Here is a 13,415-nt window from a genome sequence, read left to right as displayed (position 1 = left end):
TTTAATACAAATGTAGTTAATTTTAATTATTTAATAATAGGATGTGAATGCATCAATACAAGAAGAAAGGCAATGATGACAGAGTGGGATATGATCAGGTAAAGAATTGTAATAATAATATTATTATTATTATTTATAGCCACAGTCTTCCTGGAGTTTTGGAAAAGGAGAAGAAGTACACTGACCTATACTTGGGACCTGATTGAATGGGAAGAAGAGGAGGTAAGATGTTAAGAAACCAGGAGATAAGGAAACTGGAATAACATATGGTACAGAAAATCATTCACTGTCCTTAATGTCCAAGCAGGAAGCAGCTAAACACCATTCAATTTTTACTTGACTTTTTTTTACTAACAAGATTCCTATTTTATGAAGACAGTAAAGATCAAAGATGAAATGTGTAATTTTTTCAAAGCACTTCTATGATATTTCCTTAAATTGCATTCTTGGAAAACCGTGCTAATTAAAATGTAGTTTAGGGTTAAATAAACCCTAAAATAACTTTCATCTAAGTTTTTACAATTTGCTTCTTTGCCAAGACTTGATATAAAAGTAGGCCAAATTCCAGAAATTTATTAAATATTGGATTTTTAAAAAATTTATGACAGATACTCAGTTAACTTTAGTTTTTCTCATAGGAAACACTTCGTCCCCAGTTTGAAGCAAAGTATTACAAGATGGAGAGAGTGAATCCCATCAGTGGAAAACCTGAGCCGCATCAGCCTTCCTCAGACAAAGTCACTCGTCTTCTTGTTTCTATCTCAGGAATATTCTTCATGGTAAAATATAACCATAAATCTCAGAATGTGGGATTCCAGGTTTAGAAAGACATTCTAGGATACCAACTCATTTTGTGACCCTGAGGATGTAAGAAACTGTATCCTGTTCAGTACCTTGGTAGTTCATACATACCATTAGTCAAAATAAAAATCACAGCAGGTCACAGAATAATTACAAAGGGAGTTTGTGCATATCCCTAAATAAAATACTCTTTGGGAGAAACAAAGATCATCTAAGATAAAATGGAAATTATATGGTCATCCTAAAATTAGATATTTTGTTTTAAAACCAAGCATTTATGTGAAAGTGGAGATTTGAACAGCATATCCCACTGAAACAACTGACTCTTATACCATTTATTTTGACTCTAATGAAAGTTTGCTCCTTAAAGGAAATTTTAAATTTACATATGCTTTCTTGGAAAAGTAAATTTCTTTAGCTTTGGGGGTCAGTGTATTGGATCTATGGTGTTGCTTTTGTTTTGTTAATGATGCACAATGTGCATGTCTCCTCTGGTCTCCCATATTGTAGATTTCTCTGGTGATCACTGCAGTGTTTGCAGTCGTGGTGTATCGCCTGATTGTCATGGAACAGTTTGCATCATTCAAGTGGAATTTCATCAAACAACACTGGCAGTTTGCAACTTCTGCTGCTGCAGTCTGTATCAATTTTGTGATCATTATGGCACTGAATCTTGTAAGTGTTTACAAATTTTTCAATAGGTGTACAAGGGGTGGGTAAAGGAGAGGACTGTGTTTCCTTTATACTTGGATTGGATTTACAGGCAGCCAAAATAAGACCTAGTATCATTTCTAGCAAAGACAATTTGGCTTAACAGAAAATATTTCATTTATGTGGTTTACATGATGGATTTTTAAAAAATTAAACTCATTGATAGTTGTATTGTCTTCCTTGCTCTTTGGGTTTATACTTTTTGTTTAGCAACAACTTCCACTCATCGAGTATCTAGTGTGTGCTAGAAATGGTGCTATGCTCTTTTCATTCAGATAAGGGATTGTTTGGATTAGAAAGCCATTCCAACAAACTCAACCTTAGAGGAGAATTTATTGGAAAGATATAGGAAATTGTTTGAAAGTGTAGCCTTGTTGTTTCCAAGACCTCATGTGAAATGGAAAACAGTCAGACAGCTACTCCATTTTTATTCCTCTGGGACTAAGTTCTTTCTTCCTTCCTTCCCTCCCTCCCTCTTCCTCTGTTTTTTTCTCCCTCTCTCTATCTTCTTTCCCTCTCTCTTTCTCTTTTTCTTTCTTTCGACCTATTTTTCCAATGATTCTATTTGCATATCTGCTCCATTCTATTAGGAAGAGACTATCTGCCTACCCATGGCCTCCCTTTCAGAGTCTGGTATACTGTTGCATTGCTATGATTTTGTTATTTTCATTGGCTCTAAATTCATGACCATGTTGGTCAATTTCTGTAGTTTATTTAACTTAGATCATCCAGTGTTTCAATGTGTTAGTTTCTCAGAGAGAGCATCTGATTGGTTCAACTTCACATATACCAAGTGACTTATGAACCAAATGTCTATGGCTGAGAGGACAATATTATGCTTAGGTCTACCTCTTCAGCAAGATCTGTGGATGGGGTCCCATTTTCTGAAGACAGGAGGCACTTATTGGCACATTTAGAATAATATCTTTCCTTTAGTTCTTCCAACAACACCACAAGGTCAATATTTTCTCCATTATGTAAATGAGGAAGCTGAAATTCAGAGAACTTAAATAACTTGTCCCAGATTATGCATATAGTAAGTGTTAGTGCTTATATATTTACATGATGAGATCATTCATATAGAGGGCTGATCAATACACAGACAATGATGTTGATAACATAAACAGGTAATATGCATTTGGTTCCAAACGTGGATTGATACTGATGTTACATGGTTAGTCGGGAGGGAACTGGAACCATTTGCTATTTAACTTTAAAATTATCAGAGATGTTCTTAACAGAAAATAGTCACTGAGAAATGGGTAAATATTAATGCAAGGACAATAGTTGATATTTTCTACTGGAGTCTCCTTTCTTCAGGTTTAGGTTAATTTGCAGAAGAAGAATGTTGTTTACTGTATCTCCAAAGAAGCCATACAGTATTTTAATTTATGTTTTTGACTCATAAAGTGTACAATAAACATTGAAAAAAGACAGTGCTAGGATTGAGAGGCTTGTGTGGTAGCCTATATAAGGAAGTATATGTTGTGCATTGCACAAAGTCACCACATTGAAGGAAGAACAATTCACAGCAAGGACATTGTAGATTTTTATATTTATGGTTTTTATATTAACTATTCTGGCAGATAGGGAAAGAAATTGTTTCTAACAAAACCAGTGTACTGTGGCAGTTTTCCAGTGGACAGAAGTTATTGTGGTTGATATCATTATCTAAGGAAAGGAAGTTAAGTGGTTAATGTATTTATTTCTAGGTAATACTAGCAATCAGCAAGTCTGATTTTAGATTGATCCAATTTCTTATCCTTAGTAGGTTCATTGAATTTTAAATTTTAATATTAATTAAGTACATGGCATACAGTTACGGAAGAAGGATATACAATTTCACTTGATTTCCATTGGAACACACCTGCATTTTGAAGAGTGACAATAAAATGTTAATAGTGGTTATATCTCAGGATAATATTTGATTTAATATATATTTTTCTGTTCATTCAAATATTTATCTCTATATGTAGGTTTTGATTTATAATCAGAAAAAAATACCTTTACTTTTAAAACATTCTACCATGATATAAAATTTGGAACAAATTAGAATTGGAATGTACTTTATTTTTACTTTATATATGAGTTACCCATAAAACCGCAGCCACCTAGGTAGCAACTTTGGGTCATTTTTAAAATTTCATCTTTCACCAAGTAAGGAACAGGCTTATCAATGGCTAACATCCCAGGACACTCTCTCTCTCTCTCTCTCTCTCTCTCTCTCTCTCTCTCTCTCTCTCTCTCTCTGTCTCCCTCTCTCTCTCTCTCTCTCTCTCTCTCTCTCTCTCCCTCTCTCCCTCTCCCCTGCCCCTCTGAACAGTGCCCAGGCTTTCATCAGTTTGAATCATCAATTCCTCAACTTAGTGTCCTGATAAAAGTCCATTACTTTCTATCAGGCTGGCTGAAGTTTTCACTGATGTACCAGACTCCAGTTTTATATTATTCCAGGTGCTTCTCAATTCCCAGTCCCTTGAACTCTGATTCTACTCCCCCTCCAATTTCTATCCTCGGTGATCACCCCTTCCCTAGAATCACAATTGACCCTCCAACATACATTCCTCTCTCATAGGTTCAGATACAACTTCTTCTCACTAAGTTTATATATATATATATGATATATATAAAACATATATATATATATATATATATATATTTTTTTTTTTTTTTTTTTTTTTTTTTTGCGGTACGCGGGCCTCTCACTGTTGTGGCCTCTCCCGTTGCGGAGCACAGGCTCCGGATGCGCAGGCTCAGCGGCCGTGGATCACGGGCCCAGCAGCTCCGCAGCATGTGGGATTCTCTCGGACCGGGGCACGACCCCGCGTCCCCTGCATTGGCAGGCGGACTCTCAACCACTGCGCCACGAGGGAAGCCCTAAGTTTATATTTTTGATGAGGCTTAATGTATCCTTTCTTCCAAAGTGCTTGCATTTACAGACAACAAAGACCTCTGTAGACAGGTAAGGATAGTACTTTTTTTTTTTATCATAGAAACCATCTTTGAGATCCTTAAAATCCCACTAGCTCTACTTAATTAAATACAGAAACCCATGTAAGTGCCTAGTGCTATGAAATAAGCATCCATAGTTCCCAGGAAAAAACAGAACTGACTTTTCTCTTTCTAAATGTTTATTTCTACTTTTTGAGCATTTTGGCTTTCAGATTCAGGGATTGTTAGAAGTGAATTAGACCATACAACTTCTCCTTTGCCATTGCAACTAACTCAGGAGAAGATTTAAAAATGGATTTAGGGCTTCCCTTCCCTGGTGGCGCAGTGGTTGAGAGTCCGCCTGCCGATGCAGGGGACACGGGTTCGTGTCCCGGTCCGGGAGGATCCCACATGCCGCGGAGCGTCTGGGCCCGTGAGCCATGGCCGCTGAGCCTGCGCGTCCAGAGCCTGTGCTCCGCAACGGGAGAGGCCACGACAGTGAGAGGCCCGCGTACCACAAAAAAAAAAAAAAAAAAAAAAAAAAAGGATTTAGCATAAAAGAAGTGAATTACACAGCCAACTCAACAAATGTGAAAGGAATGTTATATTTCTCAGATTCAATCAGTGTAAAAAAAAATAATGCCCTTTTGAATTTATGCATTTCCTTCCCACCCAGGATGTTAAGGCACTTCACAGATTATTAAACAGCCCTTCTGACTTACCTGAACACACAGGATCAATTTAAGAGCTTAATCAAATAAGGATAGATTAACGTCATGAATATCAAAAATCAGACTCTTTAAAAAATTATACACCAAAAAGATTCACGTAGAATACCAAATGCTATCTTTTGTTATTTGCAGAACAACTCTAAATATACAGCTCATACAAATGTACTTTTCAAATGTACTCATACAAATGTTTCTTAATAGCTTGACTTTGTGATCACTGTGCTACCATATTCCCCAAACGAGGGATTTGGACTCAGTTAAAATATTCTATTAATCTAATATGCTTTTCAGCTATAAGCCATATACATGAAACTATGAAATGAGTGCATGCAAAAATAGTTTAAATCAGCCAAATAATTTTTTAAAACTGAACTTTTCATGTTTAATGTACGCAGCCAGAAACCTTGTCATTCTTCATGCATTACTTTTGTCCCCATCATATCAGTGACTGTTGTGAACTGTGCTTCTGTAACATCTCTTATCCATTCCCTGCACCCCATTCTCACGTCTGCTTCCTTAGTCCAGCTGTTTGTCATTTCTAGCTCAGGCTATTGTCACAGCCTTCTAACTGGTTAGTCTTCCTGTCTCTGTTCTCCACTCTTCCCATCTCCCTTTCACACCACTGCTGCGAGGGTCTTTCAGAATTACAAATTTGATCATTTCATGTTGTACTCAGATCTGTACAACAGATTCCCATTGCCTCTGACATCAGTGGCATGGGAGGTTCTCCATTATTTAAAGCCAGTTTTCCCTTCTCCCCTTGTTGGAGTTTGTGTCTTGCCCCCTCCCTGTCACAGCCTGCAGTCCAGCCTATAGAACCACTTGGGCTTGTTCTCTGGCATTCTGCTATTTCACACCCATCTCTTGGTTCACAGTGCTTCCTCTATTGACCTTTTTTTCTTTTTGTCTCCTTGAAGAATATCTCTTCATCTTTGAAAATTTCATTTAAGGATCACTTCTTTCATAAAATTTTTTCTCAATCCCATATGTGGAATTAAAGAATCTCTTTGTGTCTGTTCTTCTCACAGGTGCTTGGACAGGTCTATTCTCCCTCCTTATCAGATTCTCCTGATAGCATTAAATCTCTTTTAATGAAATTCACAATCTCTTTTGTGAATGCTGTTCTGCTACAGTGTTTGGGATATGCCTATTCTCCAGCTATTAGGTTATAAATTCCTCATGAGCATGGGCTGTAGCTTCCTCATGTTTATATCTCCAGGTCTTTGCCTAATGCCTAAAAGACATTTAGAATATATTCTTTCAATACATTTTAAATATTTTATTCTCCAAATATCCCAGCATTTTGAATATTGTATGTGCTTAAAGTCATTTTTGTTACTGGAATTATATTTTCAGTGTCTTTCAAGTTTTCTGCCCTTGTTAATTTCATTCAAACTAACAATCAAAGGATATATATTCTCTAAGCTTTTAAAACAGGTGGATTGTGGCATTCCTACAAATATTTAATTTGGGAGAGAAATATGGATCAAGAAAATAAAAATTTGATGACAGCCCCATTTTACAGATCACAAAAGTAACTTAAAGGATTGTTTCCTACTCTTATACTCATCAAATCACCTGAAACACTTTTGAAAAACTAAAGATTCCTGAGTCTCATTCAGAATCTTCTTTGTAGGACTATGAAGTCTGTATTTAAAACAAAAAATTTCCCATAATGCTCTCCAAGTGATTCTGATCCAGTTAGTCCACAAAACAGCATTAAGAAATCAGTGATTTAAGGAGCTAAGGTGATTTTGATACACAGCCAAGATCAGAAATCACATCTTCCAAAGATAAATTGCAAATAATTTAACAATAACTAAAACTTCAAGTTATTATCTTTAACGTCTTTTACCAGCCATATAGCTAAAAAACTACAAAGCCAGAATTTGAAACCAGGAGTTGCTCTTTACAAATCCCATCCTTTTTATTTATTTATTTATTTTTTGTGGTACGCGGGCCTCTCACTGTTATGGCCTCTCCCATTGCGGAGCACAGGCTCCGGACGCGCAGGCTCAGCGGCCATGGCTCACGGGCCCAGCCGCTCCGCGGCATGTGGGATCTTCCCGGACCGGGGCACGAACCCGTGTCCCCTGCATCGGCAGGCGGACTCGCAACCACTGTGCCACCAGGGAAGCCCTTTATTCTTTATTTTGCTGCCCCTCAAAATATAATGCTAACGGAGGTGCCATAAGTAGCATGGTTAACCATAATCAGGAAATACTTCCAAAAAGATTTTAATAAAAATTTTAAATGTGCAGTTACTTAAAAAGTGTATATTCTTGTTGCTTGACAATCAAACCTCAATTAATCTAAGAATTATTTTAAGAATGAAAGTTCTCTGGTCTCATGATTAACATGTAATTTTTAAGAAAAAATAGAAATATCACAGCAGAAGTACTCTTGTACTTCTGGGATTAAGCCAGTTAAACCATTTCAGCATTGTCAATAAAAGGATAAACTCCTTTTGGTATTCCTCCTCTCATTTTAAAGTCCATGTACCACGCATAGAGCACACTATAACCAAAAGGAAGGAAAACAAAAAGAAAGCCCTGAATACACTTGGCTGTTGTGTATTCATGCTGGTTCTGGACTCTTCCACATTATTGATCCACTTCCATCTCTAAAGTCCAGAGAACACATTCCTATGTTTCCTTCATGGGCCTGATCCCCAAAGACCTCAAAATGTACCTGACTTTCCTCAACACCTGATTTCCACTGGTAATTACAATGCAAATAGTTTATTATGGAATAGGGTGGTTCAAAGTGTTAGACCACACATCTTAACCTCGAAAGGAAGCAATGGCAAATGACTCATTTAATAAGATTAGCTTTTTTTTTTAATGTATTTGTTTAGTATTTTCATGTGTATGTGCATGATTTCTAGAAATTCAAAAAGGATGATTCCTGGAAAAGTGCAGACTCTTTTTGACTCTGCAAAAGTCTGTTTGGAGCTCCTTTTTACAAAGAAGGTTAGACTGTGAGCTTCTAACTCAGAGATAGAGCATTAAAACACGTGTACAACTCCTTAATTTGCCCCTTCACAACAACCTTGCTGTTTTTTCTCTGCCTTTGCCATTTTTTTCCCACAAATTTCTGCATTGCACCCCAAAACAAAGCATTAGTAGGGAGATGACTTCTCAGCTCAGGATGAATTCTAAAGTCCTCACCATAGCCTACCAGGCCCTGAAAAGGTGTTTCCCTCTGAGATCTCTCTGACTCATCTCTTACTACCTTTACTGCCTCCACCCTTGTCTGTCTACCCTCCTTGTCCTTCATGAAGCACACCAAGCCCATGGCAGGCTCAGGCATTTGCACTTACAATTTCCATGTCCCCCAGATACTGAGCTGCATCCCTGCTGGGTTCCTCACTCCATGCAGCTCTCTGCTCAAATGCCACCTTCTTGGAGTGGCTTCCCTGACCACCCTCTAAATAGCACTGTGTGCCACCACTACCCTCTACCCCTCAGCCTGCTTCATGTTTCCTCTTAGTACTTTGCATTTCCTGGCCAATTACATATTTCTTTGTCATCTGTCTCTGAGCACTGGAGTTTAAATTCCATGAAAGTAGAGACTATGTTTGGTTCACTGTTATTTGGTTCCCTGAATAGTACCTGACTCATTAGAAATTCCTAATATATATATATATATATTTTTTTTTTTTTTTTTTTTTTTGCGATACGCGGGCCTCTCACTGTTGTGGCCTCTCCCGTTGCGGAGCGCAGGCTCAGCGGCCATGGCTCATGGGCCCAGCCGCTCCGCGGCATGTGGGATCCTCCCAGACCAGGGCACGAACCCGTGTCCCCTGCATCGGCAGGCGGATTCTCAACCACTGCGCCACCAGGGAAGCCCCCTAATATATTTTTAACCCAATATATATGACCACAGAATATCAGCTTACTGAATGCACTAGTGAATAATTTTTAAAAGCATAGGTTCCTCAATATGGTATTTTATATACTTTTAAAATTTTATTTTATTTATAAATGTGTTTTACACACACACATATATTGCATATATATATATAAAATGATGTATATTTGTGTAGTATATACATATACTACATGTGCATAACGTAGTAACCAGAAAAATTGACCCTGAATCCCCTTATTCTCTCCTCCCCCAAGTACATATCCATTCTAACACACACACACACACAACTTGCTGTGTCAATGTGATTGCTGTAATACACCATCCAGTTGGTTATATTTGAATTGTGGTTTCTTCCTATACTTTGTGGGTGAGCTAACATGTCACTCTGCATGGACTGATTTTGTAGCTCATCATCATGAGGATGCCAATGGGAATTGGGGCCTTGGGTGATGCAGGCTGTCCACTACCCCAGAGAGCTTTCCAGGAGCAATATATCCAGAGGTGGCACAGCATCTTTTGTGATTAATAACGTTCCTCAAAGGTTATTAGGTTATTTTAATCCCTTGGGGCATCAGCTGCAGATATTACCATCCCAGGCTTACAGACAGGTCTATGTGCTATGTATTAAAACAAAATCTGAAGTGGTTATGTGACAAGGCACAGCATAGGTGGTACAAGAGAGCCATGATACCAAATCCTGACTTTGCTACTTGCTTAGAAGTATTATCTCAGGTTAGGTGCTTAACATTCTAAACCTTAGTTTCCTGTTCTGTAAAATGGGAATCATAATACCTATTTGATAATACTGTTGTAAGGACAAATATAAATAATAGTATATATAAAACACTGTTTGGCACCAGCCAAATATTCTAAATGGCAGTTATTATAATAAAAGTTTCTCTCAGTCCCCATGAAGGCACTTAATTCAGTGCCTGAGACACAGGAGCTACTCAAGTACTATTTGCTGATTGATAAGGCTATCTTCTAATACTCTCTGGAGACCCTTCTCTAATCATCTTAGTTGATAAATGGGGCATGGAAAAGAACAAAGTCAGGATAACTTTGGTGCTCATGAATTCAAGCTAATTGGGTCCTAAAATTTGAAAATGATTACTTGAGTGTACAGTTAAAAAAACAACTGTACCAGGGGTAGAATGAGACTACTGTGCTCAATATAATCTTTTTGTCTCCAGATAACACTTTAAATCTTAGGAAGAGATGGATTGAATCATGGTCAAGATGAATAATCATAATAGTTCTTTTGAAAGAAGAGTCAGGGAAGGTGAACAACTTTTAAAGTGTCCAGACACCTTTTTGGTTTTGCTTGCCAATAGGCAGGGTTATTGGAATTTATAATCTAAAGAATAACTTGGTGAATTGTGGGGTTATGTAGTCATATTTACATGCACACACACATCACCCTTCTGTCCATAGTAAATATACATTTCCAACTATATTTACTTGGAATATTGTGAAATATGTTTTCTTTCCTTGAGTCTGTATGGGTGGTACACAGAGTATGGTGGGGCAAAGAGAAGGTGGTAGAATATTAAAAATGTTATAAAAATCTATTGTGCATGTGACTCCACAGATTCAACAGATTTGACTAGTGAATCTTGTTTTAAATAACCACCAAACCAGCTTTGTTCTTTAGGAATGCAACTTTGCCCACTGTCTTCGTCATAGTTTGGAAAATTCTTTATCAATAGTAAAGAAGACATACTTCCACTTAACCTTCCAGTGTAGTAAAAAGCACATATAATTTGGTGATCAAATCCCAGGTCAGCCATTAACTAGTTGAATGTCTTTGGGTTTTTTTTTAAGTCTCATTTCTTTGATTTATAAAGTGGAAATAAAGGTAGCTAGCAGAAAAGACGTTACTGCAGAAATCAAGTGTGTCTGTATATATACGCATATTTACAACACATTTTTATTACATGCATTTTGTGTGTATGTGTATATATAAAGCACTGTAGAGTAAGATTTAAAACTTGCTTCTGCTTAATTAACAATGTAGCCACTATGTAGAATATACTTTATATGTTTCTTGAATAGTGTGAATAACAGACTTTTCTAAAAGAAAATAATAACATTAACTATTTGTTTTCTTTTATTACAGGCTTATGAAAAAATTGCTTACCTTCTCACTAATTTAGGTAAGTCCATTTTTCTTCACTCTTTAGTAACATGAGCATATTATTCTGCAGTTGCTTTACACACTTTAGCATTTTTTATATGTTTTTTGTATCAACTTTAGTTATATAATTGTCAATAAAAGTGAAAGAAGGGGCGTAGGAAGTTGGACTACATCACATAACTATAAAGAGGCAATGTATATAGTTACAAAATCTTACTAGAAATTAGCAAACATAGTTCTCCCTACTTGTAATTGCTTTTTTCCAGTACCTTTTCAGTTCTTTGTGATTTCCACCCCCAATATTTATTTTTATCAAAGTGTCATTTTACATGTACACAATTTAAAAGGCAAAAGATTATTAAGAGATTTATAATAAACACCAGTCCTTTGCCACATTACCCATTCTTATTTTCCGTATCCCTGAGGGACGGCTTTTTAGCATTTTTATCAATTAATTTCTTCTGCTATTTTCTACCCTGTTTCTAAATTGCATGCCATTCTTGGGTTTTCCAGCTTTGGGAAGTGATTGCCTTCCCATCATAAAGACAAGAACTTAAGTCTTTTCTCCTTGCAGTGTCCTGTCCCTGCACACTTTTTTGTTTTAGCATCACTGGCTAAAAACAGACTTAATTCTCCTCCTTCCGAAGTAGTTGTACCAGCATTTTTAGCCAAATGAATAATTAGTGTTCGAATCATTGGGTCTAGAGAACTATGTTCACATCTAAGGCATGGTGTGTACTGTGATCCTTCCTTTCTGAACACAACCTTTATTTTTTCATGAAGCTAATAATAGCATTTTTTTTGCTTAATTGTCTACACATACTTTCCTTAATTTATCCCAAACTTCCTGCCATAACTCTAAATTCTCTCTAAATACATTAAAAAACATCAAGTATTGTATTCATTTTATTTTCTTCTTAGAGTTATCCTCCCTGAACCACTGTCTACTCCAATCTCAATAGGTTACCCTCTGGGCTTGTGCTCAGCTGCATCTACACTTCCCTTCACTAGCACTGTGGGAATTCCTTTCACCTTTTTTTTCTCGGTTGGACATTACTTTTTGGATCCTATGTTTCTTCTCTCTTAACTTAATTCCTTATTTTGCTACCTGGAAAGTAAATTTCTCAAAACCTTACATGTCAGAAAATGTCTTTTTTTCTATCCTCGAACTTAATTTTTGGCCCTCTGGTTTGGGGTACAAAATTTTTATTGCAGATTTGTTTGAGCAGTGATCTTTTATTGTTTGAGAACTCACCAGAGCCAAGGCACTGGCCTAAGCTAAACACTTCTTCATTATTTTGTTTTACTGTCATCACAACTCTATGACAGTATGATCCCTAGTTTATGGATAAGAAAACCAAGATAATTAAGTTAAATAAGTAGAATTTAAACTCAGAAGTGACAGTCTCCGTTGACTATGGTGGAGGAACTCTATGACTCTATTATGATATATCACTTTTGTTATAATGTATTTACAAATACAAGTAACAAGAGAAGGAACAGTGTGTAGAGAGAAGAACCAGTTCCTAGTTCATCCTCTGGATGACATGATCACTTGGAAATTACATGACTTTGAGCAAATTTTCCCCTCTCTCCATTCCATTCTTCCTCTTCCTCCTCTTTCCTCTCTGTTCCTCCTCCTTTTTTTTTTGAGTCTCAGTTTCTTCACTGGTAAAATGAGAATGATAATACTTCCTGTTTCACCATTGTAGGTTGGCTGCCTGACACATGCTCCATAAATGGGAATGATCTTTTTCATCATTTTCATTGTTCTTTAAACCCACTGAGCTACAATTTCTTCAGTTGGGTAACAAAGCACTTGAACTAGATTGTCTCAAATGTTTCTTCCAGCTCTGATTCCTTATATTTATTAACTTTTAAAGTACTTTATACCCAAGATAGAAGCAAATCTAAGCAAGTGATTTGGGGACCACAATTGATAGTAGGAAACAGAACAGTTATCTGCGTTAAGTTCCAGGTGTATCACTTCATATTTGATTTTTCCATCTGTAACTCATACCATAATGCCTGTGGATTCATAACTTGATTAATAATGAATGAATTGTATTGATTTAAATTAATAAAATATTGATATTTTATTTAAAGTAATATAATATTGCATGCAATGTATATACCTATAAATATATAAATATATATGTCATTATATTCTGTATAACTTTTGGCTTGCAAATTTATGCTTCAAATTAGAAATTAGGTTTAACTTTCTAGAGGAG

The 13,415-nt window shown here is 36.6% G+C and overlaps 1 protein-coding gene across 2 annotated transcripts in view; it reads left to right on the top strand.

The window, feature by feature from the left end:
• ANO3 (anoctamin 3) overlaps positions 1-13,415 on the top strand; it is a 258,988-nt gene that overhangs the window by 216,558 nt on the left and 29,015 nt on the right. For both annotated transcript variants that reach the window (XM_067038079.1, XM_067038080.1), the window contains exons 15-18: positions 140-222; positions 639-779; positions 1,312-1,476; positions 11,164-11,200. In XM_067038079.1, coding sequence (XP_066894180.1) covers positions 140-222; positions 639-779; positions 1,312-1,476; positions 11,164-11,200 — 426 coding nt within the window. The remainder of the gene's footprint in view (positions 1-139; positions 223-638; positions 780-1,311; positions 1,477-11,163; positions 11,201-13,415) is intronic.

Source organism: Kogia breviceps, chromosome 7, assembly GCF_026419965.1.
Source record: "Kogia breviceps isolate mKogBre1 chromosome 7, mKogBre1 haplotype 1, whole genome shotgun sequence".
Lineage (NCBI taxonomy): Eukaryota > Metazoa > Chordata > Mammalia > Artiodactyla > Physeteridae > Kogia > Kogia breviceps.
This window is presented reverse-complemented; position numbering and strand designations above follow the sequence as displayed.